This window comes from Notothenia rossii, assembly GCF_949606895.1.
Source record: "Notothenia rossii genome assembly, chromosome: 8".
Taxonomy (NCBI): Eukaryota; Metazoa; Chordata; class Actinopteri; order Perciformes; family Nototheniidae; genus Notothenia; species Notothenia rossii.
This window is the reverse complement of record NC_136906.1, coordinates 8,585,495-8,609,997: the sequence shown is the minus strand read 5'-3', so window position 1 is coordinate 8,609,997 and position 24,503 is coordinate 8,585,495. Positions and strand designations below refer to the sequence as shown.

At 41.4% G+C, this 24,503-nt stretch overlaps 1 protein-coding gene across 2 annotated transcripts in view; it reads left to right on the top strand.

The window, feature by feature from the left end:
• LOC307014590 (protein kinase C beta type-like) overlaps positions 1 to 24,503 on the top strand; it is a 104,258-nt gene that overhangs the window by 55,180 nt on the left and 24,575 nt on the right. For both annotated transcript variants that reach the window (XM_079642587.1, XM_079642586.1), the window contains exons 7-13: positions 1,762 to 1,896; positions 4,136 to 4,232; positions 10,792 to 10,935; positions 18,485 to 18,658; positions 21,244 to 21,335; positions 22,881 to 22,943; positions 24,025 to 24,163. In XM_079642587.1, the coding sequence (XP_079498713.1) occupies positions 1,762 to 1,896; positions 4,136 to 4,232; positions 10,792 to 10,935; positions 18,485 to 18,658; positions 21,244 to 21,335; positions 22,881 to 22,943; positions 24,025 to 24,163 (844 nt within the window). The remainder of the gene's footprint in view (positions 1 to 1,761; positions 1,897 to 4,135; positions 4,233 to 10,791; positions 10,936 to 18,484; positions 18,659 to 21,243; positions 21,336 to 22,880; positions 22,944 to 24,024; positions 24,164 to 24,503) is intronic.

The following is a 24,503-nucleotide window of genomic DNA, read 5'->3' as shown; positions in this document are numbered from 1 at the left end:
ATAACACCATGTTTGCTGCTTTCTTATTTTATTTATCCGTCTGTCTGTCTCTGCCTTTTTTCTCAGCTCTCCTTCCTTTAATAATTTAATCTCAGTTTCCTCTCTTCCATCTCTCTCAGTTTTTTTTTTTTAAAAGCATCACATTATGCTCGTCTTATTTCCAAGCATGTGTAACCGCTGGCGCTCAGATAAAAACATCTGGCATATTATAATCATAAAACCTTGCTTTTGGGGTGGTTTCCTGCACTTGGCTCCAATTACATTCTTAATCAGCTTCATCTCAGTTTGCATGGAGGGAGACTGGGATTTGCATTTTCATGGCATGTGGGTGCAGATGTTCCATTTGAAAGGTGGTTTTTTTTGCACCTATGCAATAAAGTAAAAGAAAATATATAAGACAGTTTGCAGCCTGAATGTTACACAGAGGCTCAACTTAAGATAAGATGGACTTTTATTAATCCCTCGTGGGGAAATTGTTTCTCTGCATTTGACCCATCCAAGTGTTAGGAGCAGTGTGCTGCCATTTTGAACGGCGCCCGGAGAGCAGTGTAGGGAACGGTGCCTTGCTCAGGGACACATCGGTAGCACTTGGTCTTGCCGGGACTTGAACTGGTGAACTTCCAGTTGCCAAGCCAACTCCCTATCGACTTCTCCACCACCGCCCTTACCACAGACACCTACTACTTTATTTCTTGTATTTGGGAAAGCGAGGAATCTGATTACCACAGGAATTATGCTACAGTAGGCACATTTCAGGGGCATTGTTATAACGGGAAAGATGAATTCAAGACTGCTCTAATGTTTTCAAGTGATTATGAGTTGTTACCATCATATCGAAGATACAGAAACCTACCATTAAATAAGGCTAGACTGAAGCAGTCTTTGTGCTGCAGTCAATCCTCAAATGAAATACATTTAGGGTTAAATCCCAAGTCAAATGTACTGTAGGTTAGAGAGTCTTTTACACATGTCTTTAGTCATTGTAATATTATCTTAAAGTGGACCTATCAAGCTATATTTGAATAATATAGTGTAGGACCATACCTATATAAGGCATATTTATACTTTTTATTTTTCAAAATACCAAACAGATCATGCATTTTAGCAATTCCTCATGCTGCTCAATTTAACACTGTCTTTGCATGGGCTGATTCTGTGAGAACAGCACCATCTACAGGCCTGGCATATGTACTTCAGCGTCTCCAGCGCTTTGGAACGGCAATGTCCGTGGCTGTCTCCTCCTGATTGGTGGAGTTGGCCCAATAGCCGTAGCGCCACTTCTGTGACGTCATAGAAGTGTTCAAATCTGGATCAGTCTTTATCAGATCCGTTGCAGCCCCTTGTTAAGAGATTTGGGTATGGAGGAAAATAGAGAGGGTTGTGTTTTCTGACACTTGGTGAGTTCCCTGGAACACCGGGGACACATATTCATATAGAAGACGTACAAAAGTGCATTATGCATGATAGGTCCCCTTTAAATGTCTCTTTCTGTATAGTATGTGTCCCTGCGTGCTGCTGTGATGCTGTGATGCAATATATTATATTGAATCCTATCCTATCCTTTTGATAGTATTGTATCGTACAATTTTGTAAATGCACAAAGCTGTGGCCACTGCTTCTACTCTTTTTTTGTTCTGTTGTTTTTTACATCCTTATCCTTTGACTGTTGAAATTCTAATGATTAAACACAACAAATATATATAAGAAACCCCTTACTCTCAGCCTTCCTCCAACTGTTGATTGTCCTTGTCTCTCCCGCAGCCACCTGAAGGAGTACGATAAGGACCGCCGTCTGTCGGTGGAGATCTGGGACTGGGACCTGACTAGCCGCAACGACTTCATGGGATCGCTGTCATTCGGCATCTCGGAGCTCCAGAAACAAGGAGTGGATGGATGGTGAGATGAAAGGATGGACAGATGGGGGAGGAGGGGGGGGGGGGGGTGTGGAGAGATGAGAGGCAGGGAAACAGCTCAGGTAGAGGAGGAGGGAGAGTGAAGGTGACCTTGTTCATTACTGCACTGTTGGAGAAATACTTTAGTTGGAGCTCTTTCTTTTTTATTCTGGTGAAACTCAGTGCCAACACGTCTCTACCCTGTCTCTTTATCTCTGCTTCTTTATCTCTCCCTCTCTCACTCAGACTCTATCTCTCCCTATCTCCCTCTCCTCCTCTCGTTCTGCTGACGCCGCGCTGTCAGGGTTTTTAATGAGATGCCAGCGTTGAGGTGGAGGTGGAGGGATGCCATTAAAAACTTGATATTGAGAGTAAAGAGAATCCATGCAAGTGAGTGTGTTCTAGTACTCCGTCTAAGTGAAGCTCCAAAGCCTCACGAGAAGTCATACTGAACTGTAGGAAAGAGTCACATGAACAGATGAGGCTCCCGTGTTTCTTTGTTATTGGCCTCTATGGAATAGGGATGCCAGAAACTGACAGTGATCAAATTAGAAAATCGGACACCCCTGGCGAATATTAATCGATTATTCGCCATCTATATTTTGGTTGAAACCAAGTCAGGAAAAAAATATATACATAATAATAAAAAAATATATAAATAAAATCGAATTTTAAAAAATAAATAATTCGATTATGGAGACTGTAACGAATATTCGAATAATCGCTGGCATCCCTACTATGGAAAGGATTTCAAATCATATAAAGAGTCAAGCTTATGACACACTCATGTCCATCCAGAGGTCGCGTTAACCGAATATTTTCCTTCTATGACGGATTTCTTTTAACAATGACGGAAAAATCTGAAAGCATTCCATCATTTTGACGGATTAGAACAAACTCGGAACAGCGCCAAAATTTCCCCGCAGCGAGGCTCCGGTTTTAAGCATGCTTGCCAAAAAGGAAATGATACCGTTTCCAAACCCAACTTTGCCGTACAAATCATTGAAATGTCCGTGAGTTTTGGCTTTACGCTGTGCGCACTCCCGCGAGGTGCAGTGGGCATGCATAACACGGCGCTAACAGTTCACGAGCGTGCGCCCCGCCCCCCCGGTTGACAGTTCACGACTGTGCTCTCCCCCCCCCCACACCCCCGTTGACAGTTCACGACTGTGCTCTCCCCCCCCCCCCACACCCCCGTTGACAGTTCACGACCGTGCTCCCCCCCCCCCCAGAGTGTCAAGGCCGACGGATAATACAGAATTTTGACGGAAATTGTACGATCCTGTCCGTCAAAATGACGGGCAGTGAAAAAGTCTAGTGCAACCTCTGTGTCCATCTGATTTGATCATTCTAAGTTGTACCATGTTTTCTGATTAGGTGAAATATCTCACATAAACCCAGTAACTCCATAACTATCCAAACAGAACAAAGTCATGCATCCTTAACAGCCAGGAGCGGATTTTATTGTTGAAAAGGCTGCAAACTGTAGGCAGTGTTTGATCGTCTTCAAATCTGGATCAGTCTGGATCAGATCCGTTGCAGCCCCTTTTTAAGAGACTTGGGTATGGAGGAAAATAGAGAGGGTTGTGTTTTCTAACACTTGGTGAGTTCCCTGGAACACCGGGGACACATATTCATATAGAAGACGTACAAAAGTGCATTTTGCATGATAGGTCCCCTTTAAGTTCGAACTCAGGTTGTGGGATTGTCGGCAGAAGCCACATAAAACTAATTAAAACTGCTTACGTTTTTTGACAACACTTCTCTATCATACAGCGATTCATATTTACCATCAAACTCTGCTATAAACTAAAAAGAATAAAACTAATGCTGATAACAAACTGAGCCACACTTACTGAGAGGAAGAAACTTAAAGCAATATTAAAAGTTGATATCTGTCGCTAAATCGTAAACACCCAGAACAATGTTATTTACTATATGAATGTATGGGTGATGCTGTGAGGTATGAGCTTATAGCATCAGTCATAATGAGCCCAATGTGAGAAATTATCTCCTAATGATTTTGTTAAATGATAAGCATCTCGGCTGTGTTTTCCCCCATCTCTGTCTGGCTTTGCTGGATCACCATGAAGGAGAGTGAATTACTAAATAATCATCTGATTATTCTTGAGGACTGCGCTAACAGTCAGCAGCTTCGGCTAATGGAAGCAGTTAAACGCTTAAATTGTATAAACTAATTGGGAATTGATTTGACTGGAAATATTCTCTCTTTCTCCCTCCAGGTTTAAGCTGCTCTCCCAGGAAGAAGGCGAGTACTTCAATGTTCCCGTCGCTCCAGAAGGGGAGGAGGGCAACGAGGAGCTACGGCAGAAATTTGAGGTTTGTGCGCATATGTAACCTTATATACAAAGTCTCTATTGGGACTCTTCCTTAAGTTTAGCACACTGTATGTTGTACACTGTGAACCCTTGCTCAGTGTGGGAATGTCCTTGTCTTCAAACCCTCAGGAAGTGAGCCGGATTTTGAAGCAAATTCTCTTAGTGGCCAAACGATGGTACTACAACTCCTGTGTCAGTCATTTGGGCCCAAAAATACTTTTTCGTATTGACTCGCACTGGGAAAGAAATATCTGTAAATCAGCATATCACTTTTTTATTTTTAGCTTAATCAACGTCTGGGCAACCAGTGCCTTTATTTGAGTGACAGCTATGATAGGGGGAGACAGAGGGTAGGTCAAACGGCTTTGGACCCAGTAAATCTACCCACTGAGCAATATGACAGCCCAGATCAGATTTTTTTTTTTTTAGTGTTGTCTTTACCGCACAACAGCAATCACGGCTGTTTTTTTTGTTTATCATCACGAGGGCACCATCTGGGTACTCATAGTGCAATTATTCTCATTGAGATGTACTTATGCACCTAAAAAGGCAAATATAGTTACAGAAGTACGCAAATTGAGACAGTTATATTCTACTTGTTATTTTATGTGAGAAATGTGTGCCTGCATGTGTTTGAATGTGTCGGTATGGTGAGCTTTTGAATGTGTGTGTGCACTATGCCTCTGTTGTGTCTGTGTGAGAGCCTCTCTGGGAGAGCTGTTAGCACTTGGCAGGCACACTTATAGTGCCATCCGGTCTGGCACACTGCGGGTCCAGGCGTGTGTGTGTGTGTGTGTGTGTGTGTGTGTGTGTGTGTGTGTGTGTGTGTGTGTGTGTGTGTGTGTGTGTGTGTGTGTGTGTGTGTGTGTGTGTGTGTGTGTGTGTGTGTGTGTGTGTGTGTGTGTGTGTGTGTGTGTGTGTGTGTGTGTGTGTGTGTGTGTGTGTGTGTGTGTGTGTGTGTGTGTGTGTGTGTGTGTGTGTGTGTGTGTGTGTGTGTGTGTGTGTGTGTGTGTGTGTGTGTGTGTGTGTGTGTGTCCACTCATTAACACATTTGGCAGTGGAGAGGATAACCCCGCTCTGTACGTTGCCTTTTCTGTTTTCCTCGCTTTCTTCTGTCTTTCTGGAACTAAAACATTAGTCATTCTGAAAAAGTGTTGATCATAGAGATGTTTGAAACTGTGATGGGCAGTTTCATTATTTTAGCATGTCCCTGTTTTAGTTCTGGTTGTATTCAGAGGATTGCCAGAAGATATTGAGCTTCACGTAAAGTCAGAATGACAAAATGGTACTTTGCTTGATTAGGTATGATTATTTGCCCACTAGCATCTCTAGAGCTGACTTAAAAAACATGTTATGGTATCTGGTTTATATAATCCGTACTTAAACTAAAATGTAAATCCCACACTACCCCTCTTCTCTGCTCCCTCACTAGTTACCAGTTGCTTCCTAACTCCCTTCAATACTCTGGCCTACCTTGCTGTGAAGCAGTGGCGAACCGTCAGGGCCTTCAAGGTATTCAGAGAATATCCTGGAACACAAAACCAAAAATCGATTTAATTATATAAATTATATAATGTATATAAAATGAATAAATGAGAATGGTATCTGTGTTGTTGATCTGTAATATCACAGTGTTACGTTGATTTGTTTGTCCGTCTCGGACCATGCACTACGCATTTCAGTGGTTTTGTGTTAGAAAAGAAAGCAACCAATCAGATCTGTTTCTGGGTCTCTGGGTAGAATATCCTTCAACCAAGGTATTCTACATCCTTGATTGAATGCCCTGGCCGTTGCACTGAATGAGAGCGTACGTTTGGACTGACAGTTTGATCAACCAATCATATATTGATTTGTAGCCAATGGGCGTATTCTTTCAGAGTTTCCCTCGGTTCCAGGGTATTCTAGAAGGCCCGCTAGTTAACTGGCTCGAGACAGAGGATCTAGAGATGAATGTGACGAAGCAATTCATGCCGTTTTATTGTTTTTAACGTTGAAATAACAAGTGCAACAGGTGAAGATGGAATTGTTGTGAGTACCCTTTTCAAGACGACAATTCATTGAAAAGACGGACATTATAATGCCGCAGAGGGGGGGGGGGGGGGGAAGGTCCAGTTGTGATACACGGTCCGCCACAGCTGTGAAGTGATCAGGCCATTCCTACATGCACATCTAAGGCATGGTTAAATTATAAACTCCAGCACGTGCACGTCACCCTGCATCAATCAATCGGCTCACTACTTCCTCACTGCGAGTGGAACCCAGAAACCCCCCCCCCCCCCCCCGACAATGGCCGGTAGAAGAAAAGAGACCCTTCTCGTTTCTGTTTGTAGCATTGCAGGCCATTGTGAGGACTTCTGCTCGTAAAGCAGTGCAATCAGTCTTTAAAGGAGTCTTTCCTTGTGCAAGACTCGGCTTTAACGTGCTGATGTCTTTGTAATTCTTCTTCTCTACCCCCCCCCCCCCCCCCCTTGTCTCCATTTAGTTTCCCTTTCTCTTCTTCACTTATCTGTTTTGTCCTCTGTCTCCTTGAGTGCCCCCCTGTGTGTTTCTCTCCCTTTTATCTGTCTTTCGTTCCCTCCATCTCTTCAAGGTCATGGTCCTCAGACGCTCACTGAGACACATTCTCAAGGGGCCAGCTATCAGACACACACACACACACACACACACACACACACACACACACACACACACACACACACACACACACACACACACACAAGCATGTAGGCATCTTCTAGCGTGAAGCTCTCAGAGAGATGGCAGAAAGAAGGACACGCACACAAAAAATAGTCTTCACTTACTGTAGGTATTTTGACCAGCATGCCTCCCGTCACCCAGTGCACGTTTACACAAACACACATGCAAGACAGTCACAGTGATAAATAATGCACGTTTTGCATTTGCACACACACACACACACACACACACACACACACACACACACACACACACACACACACACACATACATACACACACACACACACACACACACACACACACACACAATATTCTAAGCAAGTCCAGGAGCATTATGCCTTTTAAAAATGTCACAGTTAATGCACAAAATACAGATATGAACCTGAACATTAGCACGATAAGACCCCTTTAAAAAAAGTTTTATATTGACATGACATGTTTTTTTAAATCAAACACGGTAAAGCAATGTATACAATATGTGTACTGACTCCAGTCACAATTTCTTCCTCTTTCCCTGTCCTTTTTGTTTTCCCTCTTATCCCTGACAAATAAGTTGTACATACCATTTCCATCACTACTTAAAGTGGCAACAGACGCACATCCTTTGTGTCGTAAATCGTTGGTTTATTTTCCTGGGATTGTTCCCAGTAGCAGACAGAATTGCTTAGTGAAAAGCAAGGCTTATAAGGAACCAACTTAATGGTGGAGGGTGTCATTATTCTACAGCCATTACATCGGGCAATCGACATTTTCTTGATGGTAAGTTAAAGCAAAAAGCGTGTCTATTGCCCCTTTAATTACACAAATATCCAGAAAAGCAAATAACCCTTTAAGTTGGTGTTAAAACTATTTGGTTTTCAAGGCAATGCATCAGATTGTCCTTCTACCCATTCATCCTATTTCTTTTTCGACCACACACACATTTGGACACATGGCTGTGGACAGAGAGTGCAGCATTGATCTCTGAAGTCTTTCAGAGTGTTGCCTTCAGCGTGCTCTGCTGCTCACAAATACCTGTGTGTGTGTGTGTGTGTGTGTGTGTGTGTGTGTGTGTGTGTGTGTGTGTGTGTGTGTGTGTGTGTGTGTGTGTGTGTGTGTGTGTGTGTGTGTGTGTGTGTGTGTGTGTGTGTGTGTGTGTGTGTGTGTGTGTGTGTGTGTGTGTGTGTGTGTGTGTGTGTGTGTGTGTGTGAGAGAATGTGTGTCTGTGAAAATGTGTGTCTGTGAAAATGTGTGTGTGTGCTTTAGAACAGATGGAGACAGATAGGGCCTTTTTATCCATTGATGAGTCTGAAAACCGTATGGGTTGCATCACACACACACACACACACACACACACACACACACACACACACACACACACACACACACACACACACACACACAACAAACGGTGCAGGGAGCAGTACTAGGATGCTTCACTCTGACAATTTCCCACACAAGGCAGCGGAGAAATGAGTGCACAGGACAGGAGAAGAAGTGAGAGAGCCTCAGTGCGGTTCAGCAATTTCAGATAAGATAGGATAAGATGTACTCTTCCTGCACCTCTGTCTCTCGGTGTGTAGGCATTTTCTTAATGTCTTAAGACTGTTTTTAAATTGAAGCATGGCTTAACAAAGTGGAGTGTAAGATTATAATTAGATTAGATTATAAGATTTGAATAGTTTCATACCACGGAGAGAAAGCGTGACAAGGTCGAGGCAAACTGACTCGGAGAGAGTCGGAAATGAACCGGAGTGAATAAAGGAGAAATGGTGACAGACATGAATAAATGCAGCGTCAGAGACACAGGCCACATTTATAAAGATGAAGTAGAAATGAATTATAGAGAAAGAGAAATGGCGTTCACAGTGACTGGTTGAAGGACAGAAACAAGGGAAGTGGTGGCAGTGGTGATGGAACAGAGTGGCAGACTCACAGGGAGACATATTTGTTTTGGACAGTTTAAAGTGCCTGCTCAGAATAAATGAAATACAATGAAGCAAAAAGGCTGAAAACGTTCCTCCTTTTAACATATTCATCACATCCACTCCCGTCTCTCTCACACAAAGCTTTACTCTCTGCTCTTAAAAGACACCCATTCTTAAAAGCACCCCAGAACTTTTTGGGGATATTTGAAAAATGTAAGGCCTTTATTTAAATGTATTGGACCAACAGTGTTTGGATTCTGAAATATAACTGTTTTTCTTCACTTTGGGAATAACAGATGTGGCTGGATTAGATGTATTCTTCTCTTTCCTATTTGTTTATTACTTTCAAGTTTCAAATATGCTTAAAATAAAATTGCGCTGTAATATTGGAAGTGATCGTCAATGGGAAAATGTCTCACCATCTTATTGTAACAACATCTTTCAGTATGTAAAGAACATTTACCTTAAGCAAAAACACTTAGGTCCAGATAATTAGCAGCATTACAAAAGGAGTTTCTCAAATGATAAGATGCTGCATAAATGTTACTAATGACTCGCACAGATTTACAAAATGGATGTGCTTAAGAAATTAATATTTCATATTTTCCTTTAAGGCATTTTCCCACCTCTGCCATTATGCAAACCTGAATGTTGTGCTACTAGAACGACAGCCACCGCCCTCCTTTGTTCCCCAAAATCAGTCGCATGAAGTGCAGAGTCATGTTAATGCCTGACTGTCTGTATACAAAATACTTTTATAAATTATTTGTTTTAATTGTTGCATAAACAAATGTTTGTACACTGAACAAAAATATAAACGTAACACTTTTGTTTTTGCTCCCATTTTTCATGAGATGAACTCAAAGATCTAAAATATTTTCTATTTACACAAAATAACCATTTCTCTCAAATATTGTTCACAAATCTGAAAAAATCTGTGATAGTGAGCACTTCTCCTTTGCCGAGATAATCCTGTGGGGGGTCTGGGGGGGTCCGAAAACCAGTCAGTATCTGGTGTGAGGGTTAGGATTAGGGTAATGTTGTGAATCGAGTGGCCCATGGTGGTGGTGGGGTTATGGTATGGGCAGGCGTATGTTATGGACGACGAACACAGGCCACTCGATTCACAACATTACCCTAACCCTAACCCTCACACCAGATACTGACTGGTTTTTGGACCCCCCCAGACCCCCCCAATAAAGCAAAAATGCATGTTCAGAGTGGCCTTTTATTGTGGCCAGCCTAAGGAACACCTGTGCAATAATCATGCTGTCTAATCAACATCTTGATATGCCACACCTTTGAGGTGGGATGGATTATCTCGGCAAAGGAGAAGTGCTCACTATCACAGATCTTTTCCATTTTGTTATTTTGTGTATGTAGAAAATGTTTTAGATCTTTGAGTTCATCTCATGAAAAATGGGAGCAAAAACTAAAGTGTTGCGTTTATATTTTTGTTCAGTGTAGTTCCCAGGACCTAAGGGACAAATATCGTTGACGAAAGTAAATTAGTTAATCTCTTACTCACCTTACCAAATACTGTTTAAATACTGGTCTTGTATGTTTATCATTTATACTTAAATATAAATACATGTACTAGTTCACTTACAGCCTGTAATCTCTTTAAAGGTTGCATCTTATGTACAATCAATCAATTCATCCATCAAGCTTAATTTATATGGCACTTTTCAAACACAAAAATGAACACAAAGTGCTTCACGAACTATTAAAAGAAATGTTGGAAACAATACCTAACCCCCTCTCAGTCCATAGACAGAGTAACACATAGCTTTGTGATTTATAAAAACACTTAATACCAACAACGAATCAATAAACACTTGACTAAATAAAGAATAAACACAATTTAAAGTCTAAAAAGGTAGGTCTTGAGTTGGCTCTTAAAGGTAAGAACACTGTGTAATGTTGTCGTCTATTATCTCTGTCTCCTATCCAGAGAGCGAAGATTGGACCAGGCAAGCACGCAGAAGGCAAGGCGGCTAGTGCTGCTGCTCGCTTCGACGCCGACGGCAACCAAGACCGCATGAAGCTGGCCGACTTCAACTTCCTGATCGTGCTGGGCAAGGGCAGCTTCGGCAAGGTGAGGCGATTATTCATCCCCAAGTCTGATTCGTGGATGACAGACCCTTCACCTGAGCATCAACCACAGGAAGGAACCTGTGTTGTGCTTAGCTGCCGTCATACCTCTGCAAACACACAGCCAATTGTGTGCCATGATGGAAATGTCTGTGAGCATGTGTTAGCGTTTGAGCTGGACAGAGCATCAGAGCTCTCTATCCACACACAGAGCTTAGAGGTGGACAGAAGGAGAAGATGGAGGTAAAGGAGACAGAGCACATGGAGACAGAGATGGATGAAAGGAAAGAGACCGAGAGGGTGACGTGACAAGAGGAGAAAATGATGAAAGGAGGGAGAGACAGAGATGTGAGAGCAAGGTTGACATGAATGAATTGAGAGAGAGGTAAAAACGTCAGAGTGAATGAAAAGAGGTGAGAGGAGGGAGGAGGGGGGGTGAACCTTGGAGAAGGAAGACTGACGGGAATGAATGAAAATCAAGGCGAGAAGGAGAAAGAACGGAGAAATGGGGAGAGAGAGAGGAAATTGGGTAAAAGACGGGTGGAGCAGCGGGGGGGGGGAAGAGAGAGAAAGAGAGAGAGAAAGTGACAGAAAGAGAACGACAGAAAGAGAGAGAGACCATTGTCTGTGTACCTGACCTGTATGCCGGCTGCCTGTTTCCATGGTAACAGGCGTTTAAAGCAACACTGATGCGTCAATATGGAGAAACTGAGTCGAGGGTCGATCATTACTGGAATACCCGACACACACACACACACACACACACACACACACACACACACACACATGCATGCGTACAGATTCCTGAAACGTGGACAGACACATGCATACACACACACACACATTTAGAAAGAACAACACACAGTACATTAGAAAGTCCTTCACACACAACCACGTGCACAAACATGCGTTCACGTGACGCTTGTGTGTGTGATGGTTGCTGAGTGTGTGTGGGAGGCTGGTACCTTCAGAACATCTGCATTACGGTGTGGTAATAACACACACACACTCGTTTCACATGGGCACACATGGGCATACACGCTTTTGCCTGATCTGTAATGTTACGTCTCGTATGTATACACACACACACACACACACACACACACACACACACTCGTTTCACATGGGCACACATGGGCATACACGCTTTTGCCTGATCTGTAATGTTACGTCTCGTATGTATACACACACACACACACACACACACACACACACACATACACACACACACACACACACACACACACACACACACACACACACACACACACACACCACAAGCACAAAGCTGCATTTATTACAGGGTGGGAACGTCTTGGTCTGCGTTGTATGAATGCTGTCCATTGTGCTAACGCTTAGCTTTAGCTACAACGTTACATGTTATTTAGCTGATGCTTTTATCCAAAGCAACTTACAATAGGTGTAGTAAGCCATTCAGATACAAACTCAGAACAACAAGAAAAGTGCACATATATTTGCTTTATTATTATTTTGTCCAGGGTACAGGCGAAACAGGTGGATTTAAAAAAAATATATATGCAGAGTTTCTGCTTTCCTGATATCAATGGGTTCCACTATTTTGGAACAATGACTGCAAACTGGCAAGTTTTACATTTGTTTCTCTGAGCTTTGTTGTGTTACTGGACATTGTGCAATTCCCTAATTGTTCAAATCACAAGTTCTATCACAAAACAACATTACATCGTTTCTTTGGACAGAAATACAGTATTCGATATTGTCAAAAATTCTGTCAAAATATGATTTCAATTCCCTGGCCTGTGGTCGAAATAAGACAATGTTGTATGCCCATTCAACAGAATCAATATCAAGTCACAAACTACAATATGATTTAACAATTCATTGATGGCGTTTGTTTTATTAACTTAAACGTCATCTTTGTATATATTCATGAATATTTAGTTTTGCAGAGAAATACTTAAAGATAAAGAATTGAAACCCACTAGTTGGGGACTATTTCACACTGTGACCGTAACACATCTCCAAACTTGTCTTATTCTAACCCAATTTTTGGTCTTAAAAAAACAAAACAATCAACAGCCTTTTTTTAAATTAGAACAAATAACATGTTAAGTTATCAGTCAACTTAGAGGCCTGAAGAAGTCTCATGTTTTCCTAAAGTGAACATTTATGTATCGCCAGACATGATGTATGATCTATGACAGTTTATAAAATCCAACACCGCCCGCTGTAATAAAACATGGCGCAGCATCAGTGCAGTGTTGTGCAGTGGAGTGTGGATTCATTTGTTATCCCTGGGTAAATTCACTCTGCAAGGTCAGCAGAGAAAACACTGTGGCATCATTTACGACATATGACAGTTAATATCCCGAGGTCTGCTCTGCTGTCAAGTGACCCTGAACAACTTTCTTGGATAAAAGGCTGTTGCCAATAGTGACAACACACAATCCACAGTAGAGTAGGCAGCCTTCATGAAAGACACTGTGACCAAAAGGACCTCAAATAAGACATTGAACCTCGGTGAGATCATAAACTCAGAAGTTTATGATAACTTATTTTAATTATGTGTGAAGGGTAGAATAAAAAATTAAAATGGCGCTTGTATTTGTCACCATGAGGCGTGTAATGATGCCAAAAAAGCTCCCGTTGTTGCTTTGAGATTTGTGCGCCTTTTGATTTGGGATAAAACCCCGCTGTGGTTTTATGTCTTCCTCCCCTTGTGTCGCTGTTGTCCTTGTCCTTGTGGTTGCATAAAATGAGCTTTGGGCCAGATGGTGCCCTTCCTCTTCCTCTGTTTCAACTTTATAGAGTTTGTATTTACATAGTCACACTGCCACCATATGGGACGAGTCTACTTATCCACAAACACACTCCCACACACTTACATATGCTTTTTTCAAAGGATACCACCAGCATACATCCAACTTCAACAGATCTCTAAACTTGAATGCGGAAGATTGTAATGCGTTATATACTGTAGGTTGTTGTGCATGTAAATGGTCTGCAAAGGTTAAAATGCCAAAGGTTCCCGAGGTGCTATTGACTAGCACTCAAACACATTTGACATGATAGGGCTAAGGGGCGGGACATCTCTAATGGTTTGACCAATCACAACAGAGCCGACCAGCTAACCAATCAGAGCAGACTGGGCTCTGGTTTCAGACAGAGGGTGAAAAGAGGTGCTGCAGCACAGGCAGTATGAGGAAAATAAATAGCTTTTTGAACGTTTAAAGCATGGAAACATTTCATGGTAGAGGCACAAAATATGAATCTGAAAATGAACATACTATCTCCTCTTTAACACCCTCACACACACATACAGGGGTCTTAAAAAATATTAAAAGTTGATCAATTAATTTAGAGAAAATGAAGGCTATTAAAAAGTATTAAACGGCATTTTCCAAGTTATTAAATTGTGTAGCTTGTTTTCAATAAGTATATAAATGGTCCAAAGAGGTTGTGTTCTACAGTTTGCCTGAATGTAATCATTGCGTAGGTGTGTAGTGTGAGTTTATTTATGGCATCCCGTTGGATTTGACGTCATCTGAACAGAACATCTCACGCTCACTGCTTGATAGCGCGCGAAGGTCCGTTTACGCCGGTTGTTAAACAACATCGTTATGGGGAAATGCAAGTCTGCGTCCAAATGGTTGGAAGATACGGAGGAAGGACAATCCATACTGTATATAGTCAATGTGAGGTAACGTGTGTCGCCAAGGTAACCGGTTGAAACTCCAAGTGGCGATGAGGTCTTAAAATGTATGGAAAGGGTCTTAGAAAAGGGATTACATTTGACTTCAGGATTCCTGCATATACCCTGACATACTGTATATACACTTGTGTGTCTAATCCATCTGTGCTTCACTCCCAGTAGTAACCCAAACCCGATAACCCCTCTACATTATCATACCTGAATATTTATATGGCATAAACAGCAAAGTTTCCGATCTCTTTGGGGAAAAATAATATGAATTAGATATAAGGTCACTCTCATTAATCTGTAGTTAAAGGTTTTGGAAAGAATAATGAGAGTTTCCCATTAGCATCCTGAGGCAGGAGTTCTTCAATGTTCTCTGTTTGCAGACATTCTGTTTTCTTTACACAATGATCTTTCTAAGTCTATGTTGCTTCCCCAGAGGAATTAAACACGTCAATAAATCAATCAAACACAGTTGCAGCATTTTCCAGTCTCTAAGTTCTCCCAGTGTTTTATGCAAATGAACATAAGAGAATAACAACGTTTTAAAAATGGAATACAATTGGATAAAAGATCCTTTGTGGAGGGCCCAAAACTCAATTAGCCTTATGGGAACTACAAACACACCATGCTAGCCATGTAATGTAAAACTCAGCTTCTCCTTTTTATATCCTTCTTACCCGCCTTGTTTTAAGATAAAAGTACTTGTATTAGTTTAAGAGAGCAAGAGAGCCAGACGACTAGTTTCAGCAGAGCACTCTTTATCAGTGCTGATCATTTACATAAATTACCACTTTCTGAAAAATGTCTCTTTCCTAAGCTCGAAACCTTTGAGAAGTTTTAGCAAAAAATAAAAGTCGAGGGACAGGATGAGCTTCAAATTGTGAGCTCTTAAATTAAAAATTAAGTTGTCTAATGCTTTAGCGTCGATTTGATTAATTTCCTCTTTAATACAAAGCTAGTTTAGCTTAGCATTAATACAAAAGAGATGGGGATACAGCCAGCCTGGCTCTGTGCAAAGGGAACAAAATCTGCCCTCTTAAGCTAAATATTTATAGGTTTAGATTGAACAGACGGATATAAGAGTCACATCTATTTGATGTATCCATCCTTCAATAGTTACACGTGCTCATATAATTCCCCCATACCGATTTACGTCCAGGGAGTTGAACTTTTATGACCTGGTCACAAGCCTGCTGCAACTTTTATGAGATGACCTGCAAGCTGGGTCTTGGCCTACATTTTACCCGCTGTTTGCAGCCGGCAAGAAGATATGAGGACAGGGGAGGGGAAAGAAGAGGAAAGGGAGAAATTGAAGAAGAGAAGTGGTGAAAAATGAGAGGAGAACAGGAGAGGGTAAACAAGAGACCTGAGAGAGAAAGACGAGACGGAAACGTTTACTGCTCTGATTGAGAGACTGTGAGCCTGACCTTGTCTACAACACATTTCCACCTCTTTAAATGTACACACACTCACACTCACACACACACACACACACACACACACACACACACACACACACACACACACACACAGGTACACACAAAAACATCTCAAAGTGGTTTTATCCTCTGCGTTTGTCTGTTCGACCTCCACGAGAAAGCACCATGGTGTGTGTACGTGTGTCTCACATGTGTAGTCACTATTAGATAGTCAGACCTGATCATTAAAACAAGTGGGATTTTGCCAATCTCTTCCTCTGCCATCCTTTCTTCTTCTTCACTTCAAAGCAATCAATCTTCCCCCTATTATTTATATCCCGCCCTCCTCACCCATAGACCTTCCTTTATCTCCATTAAGCCCCCGTACTGTACTGTGTACTCCTCACTAATGTTAAATGGCAAACAGAAGCTGAATGATATATCAATCTTACGGAGGCACACACATTTTGCATCGAGTTGCACATTGTATATGCGATTAAATAAATATTTGCTTTTACTGAAATAGATCATAACAAACCAACTGTCTAAATAAGCATGAGAAGACCCACAATATGCTGGCAGACTCAACAATTACATGTAGTCAGTTACATGTACAGTATGCCTTCACTTTTTTATTTATGTACATCTTAGTACTACAATTACTCCAGACATTTAGCTCCCAATTTGACAGTTGATATTGTGCAGTCTGACAAATATCAAACTTTATTGTCAAGCTGCCAGTTAGTTTGTTTGAAATACTGTTTCCCACAATCCTGAATATTAAAAAAAATGTATATAAAATATTAAAATATGTGTGCAAATATGTATATACTGTACACAGTCAAAGACACATTTTTACATGTGCACACATTGAGACCTACATAAAAACACGACAATCAATATATACTAAATAACAGTCACTTCAATATTTGGAGAATTAGTGCAGATTGTCCATCGAATGTGCACAAAATAAATATTAGTGCATAATATTGCAAACAAGATAGTATTCTCCTATTATATGTAGTGACACCCAATCCCACTCAAGGAGCCTGTTACCCCCTCCTCTCCCCCTGTCCTGCCATTTCCCTTTCCTTTGTAACCTCCTCTCTGATGACATCCTGAAAGTTGATGAATCAGTTTTCCCTCTCCTTCCTTCCTGTCCTTTCTCTCTTTACTTCTACTTTGACTTAACCCCAAAGACTCCGAGAAGCTTTTCTTTATCCCTGCTGCCCTTTACAGAACCTCCTTTATCTCCCCCCCCTTTTCCCTGCCTCCTACAGCTCACTCCTTACCCTTTCTCCCTCCTTGTTCCTTCGTCCTTACCTTATCTTTCAAAGTGGTGTTACGATAAAGGATTGACAGTAGCTGTGTGCCATTTATTTTTCTTTGGTATTTCTCTAATAAGACATATCCTACTACAAATTACAATTACCCTGCCGGCTTTCTTGTGATTGGTCAACCGCTTAGAGATCTCCCGCCCCTTAGTTTATTGCATACAATGTTTTGGAGCGCTAGCCAATAGAAATAGAACAATTATTGTTGATCGGTTTTCTTTCTTTTCTTTATAATGTATTTTAACTGTATAGTTACAAATATATATTAGGGATGGGAACAATTAATCCAATATTCGAAATTATTAAAAAAATATTATTATTTTTATTTATTTTTTGGGATGGATGCCTAAGTTGATTACATATTATCAAATTGAATAATTCAATGTATACGACAGTGCCATAGCTAAATGTGTTAGTTGACGTCTAAAGGTGTGTTTTGCTCCGCTCACCGGTCCCTCACAGCGGCATAGCTGCAGGTGCTGATCTCTCTCTCTCTCTCGCGTCCGGTTATACTTCACTCGCGTTCATGTCCAAATCCATCAGATCTAGCTAGTTCTAGCCAATGATATGGCTGCTGCCCCTCCCTACACGCAGATCACGCAGACTCAAACCTAATTTTAGGCCCAAATGCGGTGCAAATGCGCTCCGCAGCCGTTGCGAGGTTCCGGCGCTAACAGTTCATGAGCGCGCTCCCCCGCCCCCTGTCAACACTCGCGACACATGAGTGGCCAGCCTAAACAACAATAAGCGCTGCTCGGCAACCGTGTGTGGCGGCAAAGTACAATAGACATTTTGACTGGAGAGATTTAGTTTTGCCGGTATTCAACATATTTTACCAGTCATAGTCCGGTAATTATTTACACTCTAAGAAGTCCTACACAACAGACATGGCGTCAAAAAGGAGTAATGTGTGGAAATATTTCGACCAGGTTATTTTTTATATAGGGTACATTTCGGTTAACCGTTTTTTTGGGGGTCGAATATTCAAATATACATTTGCTTTCAAATTCCCATCCCTAATATATATTTGTGTGCCCTCAAACCAGATAGTTCATATAAATATGAAAATGTGTGTTTATTATTCCTTGTGTTCACCATCCATCCTCTTCCTCCCCTCTCCAGGTGATGCTGGGGGAGCACAAAACGACGGAGGAGCTGTACGCCATAAAGATCCTGAAGAAGGACGTGGTGATCCAGGACGATGACGTTGAATGCACCATGGTGGAGAAGAGAGTGTTAGCGCTGGCTGGAAAACCTCCGTTCCTCACACAGCTGCACTCCACCTTCCAGAGCATGGTATGATGGCCAACACAACTTTGCATATAGTATATACATGTATTTAGACATATTGCACTACTTTTTATTTTGTATTTTTGTATTTTATTATATATGCTGGATTGTTGGAAGAGCTCAGGTCATAAGATTTTCATTGCCATTTCTACACTGTAGCTTTGTGCATGTGACAAAACCTTTGAAAATGTGGAAATTGAAATATGGCATTACAAAAATACAACATTAAAACTGTGAGAATAATAATAATAAACGATCATCCTTGCAAAAATATTAAGTATATTGACAATTGATACTATAACATTTAAATTACAGTGAGATAAGGGAATGATAATGCTTGATAGACTTTAGTGTGAAGACATTTCAGTCACTGAAAAAAAACATTGACTGGAATTAAAACAACTATCTCTTTCTACATTCTTTATTTTCGGGCACATTCTTCGTCATTGTACATTATGAATATTTAGTTCTTATATTTATAATTAGTTTTACAGTGCTTTTAGCCGATTAAAACAAAACATATTTATATTAATAATGAATTATAGACATTGCTATCATGAACATTGTTGCATTTAACCACAATGATAATCTAAAGAACCATCCATTTAACACTCTTTACAAGCTGACACACTGACACGCCTTCACATTGTGTTCGATCTGAGGGGGGGGGCACAGCGTCCTGCTGGTGAGCGCTGTGGTCTTAACAGCAGCTCACAGTTGGAACACACACACTGGATTCATATTTGATTCATGCTTTTCTTCTGAGGTTTAATCCATACCACACCAAAGATGAGTCAACAGAGGAGTAGATATAGCTCCATACTTAACACTCCTTTACATACATGTTTCATTGATCAGCGAATATAACATGTTGTGAATCCATAGGCGGATGTTGATGGCTAGACAAAAGTGAACCGACACATTCACACACTCCTAAACCACATAAGAGTGTGTAATCCTTCCCAGCTCCAATTCTCAGACCATAGAAACACTTTTATACATATGGGACTTAGCAGGCAGTCAAAATACACGTGTACATGCATAGAAGTGGAGTGCACATACAGCATTACATTTAAATCAAGCATACATTGTAGACAAAGACACATCGAGCATATATTGCACGCGAATTTAATGACACCTAAAATGCAATATGCTCACATGCAAATATTGTATGTCAAGGGCACTTATTGTGATAAGTAAGAATGGAAGAAGTAAAAAAAAAAAAAGGAAGTATGCCATGCCTTTATCAAGATCCACTTCCAATTTTGGTTAATGCCTTTGCTTTAATTGTTTGACTTTCTTTATTTGTTCCACTCATGCCGATGAAGACCAAAAATGTGCCGCCATGAGCATTTTATAAAAGACTATGAAAGAAACAAAGAAATTCTTATTGTACCTTGCCCTATACTCAGTGGCAGTGCCAGAGTATTTTTAGTGGGTAATCTATGGTAGGGCTAACCCATGCAGTGGTGGGGCTTGCAATGTAATCACATACACGCTCCCCTTGACAGTGAAACGCCATACTTGAGGTTTAGATTAAAACGTTACATTTGTCTTGTAGTAAATAAAAAGGAATCACTGTGAACGTGACGTATGATAGTACACGTTGAAGATCCAATGGAGATACTGAATGGCGGTTCCGATTGATCTCAATCAGTAAGGCATGACACAGACCCAAAGTTTCGTTGCTCTGATTGGCTGTAGGTCTAATCAAATTGCATTCTGAGGCATTTTGATCTGACCGCGGCCGCGCTGATATTATAACGTCAGAGAATGTCCACACCTTTAGTGAATAAAACTCCCCCACTACTTAGACTATTCCTTGCACCCCTCTTCTAGCATAAGCCTGAATGGTCTCAACCATATTGCATCAGTAACGTGCACTTGTTGTTACAGCAGGAGCAGTTTGTGTGTTGTGGACACGACCCGTATATTTTCGCAAGCAGTGTTCTCAACATTTAGCTTATTTTTTATTTATTTTGCTTACTTTAACATCATTTTTCATGGTGGGGCTGAGGTGGGGCTAAGCCATTTCTTGGTTTGGCTGTAGCCTACCCCAGCCATACCCTGGCGCCGCCACTGCCTTTACTCAAAAATAGATGGTCACGGTGCAATCTTGGAAAAATCTACCACTTTCCGGGGAAAAAGTTACCACCCAGTGTTCAAACGCCTTAAGAGTTATCAGGAAGTCCAAGTATAATCTCAAACACACTCACACACATTAGCAGCCCTAACCTCCGAAACACACACATTGCTACACTCACAAATCCCTCCACTTCCCGTCACTTTCTGTACCTTATTGGCAATTTCTGTAGATAATGGAGGAGAATTATGTTTTAAATTGAAGTTTCAGTGGACAACAACCCGGTCCCCTCTTTCTGACTGACTCGCTCCTCCTAATACATCTTGTGTCCTCTATTATTACGGCCTATGTCGTTCCTTTTCCCTCATATCTCCTTTAGTCATCTCTTACTTAAACCTTCACGCTATCTTCTTTAGCAATCCTTTCTCTCTATTTCATAGTGACCTCTCACCTGCTTTCAGGAACACACACTGTTTGACCAGTTCTGTTTATCTTTATCTCTCTGCAGGACCGTCTGTATTTTGTCATGGAATACATAAACGGAGGAGATCTCATGTATCAGATCCAGCAGGTTGGCAAGTTCAAAGAGCCCCACGCTGTGTAAGTACACACACACACACACACACACACACACACACACACACACAGACACACAGGCATCATAACACACAATCTTAATCCCATGCTTAGAGATGTAATGCTTTTTTAAATCATATTGAATAAGCCATCAGCAGTTTGACGGGCTCAGGTGACGGATGAGCAATCGCAGCAGAGCCTGGGGGGGAAATATGTTGTTCGCCCCGATGCAAGTTGCTGCTCTGATGAAAGAACTGAAAGTAATCCAGCAGCTCGTCTGAGTTTTTTTAGTGTGCGGTAGAATACCTCCAAAGCTGCAGAGTATAATTAAGGTGGCTGGCGAGATCGCTGGCGTCGAGTCAAACTAGCGAGTTGACATGTTTGACAAGCGGGCTGTCGGGAAAGCAAGAGCCGTGGTGGAGTTTGCCCTTCATCTGCTTTATAGGGAAATAGAGTTGCTTCTCTCTGGCAGAAGGTTTAAACCGCTGAAAGGCAAGTTAAAAGGAAAGGGTGGGTAGACTTTTAATTAAGGCCATCGACTTGTTTAATATATTTATGAGGCAATGGGGTGGTGCAGGAATGAGTCCTAGACCCAGAAATAAGTTAGCATTTTAGCACTCCTTGTCTCAAAGTCAGTTGATGAGTTTTTGGTTAGATGACTGAAATAAGGGCGATACAAGCCTAGGTTATATATTTGTTTAATTCATTAAATACGTCGGTGCATACACTACTGGTGATTGTCTGACGCTTTCACGTGTCCTAAATACATCGGTTGCTAGGAAGTAACTAAATAAGACATACAAACATTAGCCTTCTTTAGATTAGCAGTGGTGACGGGAAGTCATTCGATCGTCATGTAGTTTGTTTGTAGCATTACATTAGCTATTTACTTTTGGCAATTGGCATTTACGCTGTGTCTATTCCATAATCAAATGGAAAAATCCGGATATTACATTTGCTAGAAGAAAGGAAGCAGGACCCAGAAGAAGGAGGTGAACGTAGGAAGGAGGGAGAGAAGGACATTACAGTTATCAGCATAATTAAAACCATTGGCTTTTGTCAAGTGAGCCCTAGCGATGCTATCTTCCCAAGATGGCCTACAATAATGTGCCATCGCTGCACCACTCCGCACTCAGGACACGCTGCTCCCTGGATAATAACGATGCCTTGAACTTTTGTCCCAGTGTCTTGTATTTCCTGTGTATGACTGTTAAAGCCGTGTTAGCTTCCTGCTGCGGCAACTCCCCTCTGGTCACGTACATAACGTCCAACTAGATCTCCCACACTGCTTCCCCACGCCTCTGAAATGCCTCCTGACATCTTTTAGGTGCACTTTACAAACGGACACTGATTGTGCACGCCCACGCAAACAAACACAAACACAGTTGACCGCGTGGTCAGTGTGTTGAGACTCCTCCTGTTGATCTTATCAGCCGCTCTCTGGCCTTGAAGAGACAGCCCTGACCTTTGCGTGGACACACACACACAAATGATCCATCTGTTTTCCTCTTGTCCTTGCGCTCAGACTCTTTCTAATTACTGCTTTTGTTTCTGTGTGTTTGTGTGTAGATTCTACGCTGCCGAGATAGCCATTGGTCTGTTTTTCCTGCATCTAAAGGGCATCATCTACAGGTAACCTCTATCCCACAACATACTAGATATATGAACAAAATACAAAATGTATCGTGGAGGATTTTCAATGTGTTAAACGATGTCTTTGATTGCAAAAGGAATTGGGAGATGTGGATTTAAATGAACTACTGGAACAACCTAAAAAAATATCTTTACAACTTTATGATATAGGAAGTGTGTGTCTTAAGCATTGAAGCGCTGCAGTTTTAATTCGTTTTTTGTGGTTCCTTTTAATATGTTGAACCTTTAAAGGTGGGGTAGGTACGTTTGAGAAACCGGCTCGAGATACACTTTTTGTTATATTTCATGGAATGCTCTTAACATCCCGATAGCAATGAATATCTGAAGTGCTTTGACAAAAGATCCATACAAAATGTCATCTGTGGAAGCCGTAGCGCTGTGAAAAGCAAGACCAATCATCTGAGCCGGCCCGGCTAAAGTAACTGGATGGCCGACCTGCCTGTCAGCCTTCCATCTGTGCACAAACTTATCTCGTGCCCTCATTGGTCATGTGCGCGTTCGTGTGTGTTGGAGGAGGGGCTCTGTAAGGAAGTCTATAAGGAAGTGGCAGATTTTTTCCGGCTGTGTATTTTCAAATAGCACTCGAGCTGGTTTCTCCAAAATGACCTACCCCACCTTTAAAGGATTATTTCAGCACACTCCTATTTGTAATATTTGCAAATATGTATATATTTTTTAATTGTGCAATAGAGAACTGCAGGAAAAAGTACTTTTTCATTGGATATGGATCTATAAAATTCAGAATTCACCATATTTTGTGACTTCAAAAATACATTTTCTGACCTTTAGACCTTCAACTGCAATCAACTGGTTCCTGCTGTTTATAATCTCACGCTGAGAATCCACCCCCACAAATAATGCAGTCCTCCTAACTGCAAATCAGGATCTGTCATCGGCTTTAGTGTAACCCCAGTTCGACCTCTTGCGTTAAGCACTGCATCATTCCCTATTAAACTCCCAAGGAAAAATAACAACAATGATCCAGAGGAGAAGAAGACTGTAGCGTAGAGTAAAGAAAACGGTGCTATTATGAGCCTGACGTTGCTTTTTCCTCCTGTAGAGACTTGAAGCTGGACAATGTGATGCTGGACTGCGAGGGTCACATTAAGATAGCAGATTTTGGCATGTGTAAAGAAAATATGAATGACGGCGTCACTACCAAGACCTTCTGTGGAACACCGGACTACATAGCTCCTGAGGTAGAGTGTGTTTCTGGCCTGTAGGCATGTTTTATTCAATATGTGTGTTGAGATTTTTAACTTGTTTGTAACACTTCTTCTCTTTATTAAAATAGCTAACTTAAACAAACACACTTAACGACGGTCGCATGACCTCACGTCACCACCGCTAAGCTAAAAGCAGCTAATGTTTGGCGACCTTTAGTAGTCTCATTTAGCCACTTGTTAGCAACCATTTTAAAACATGTAAGATGGAGACATTCACAAGTTGAGTATTTACTGGCGTATTTCATGCTGACAACAATACGTGGAAATGCTCGTGTTAACCACAGCCCTTATTTCAAGCGTCTTAACAGATTCA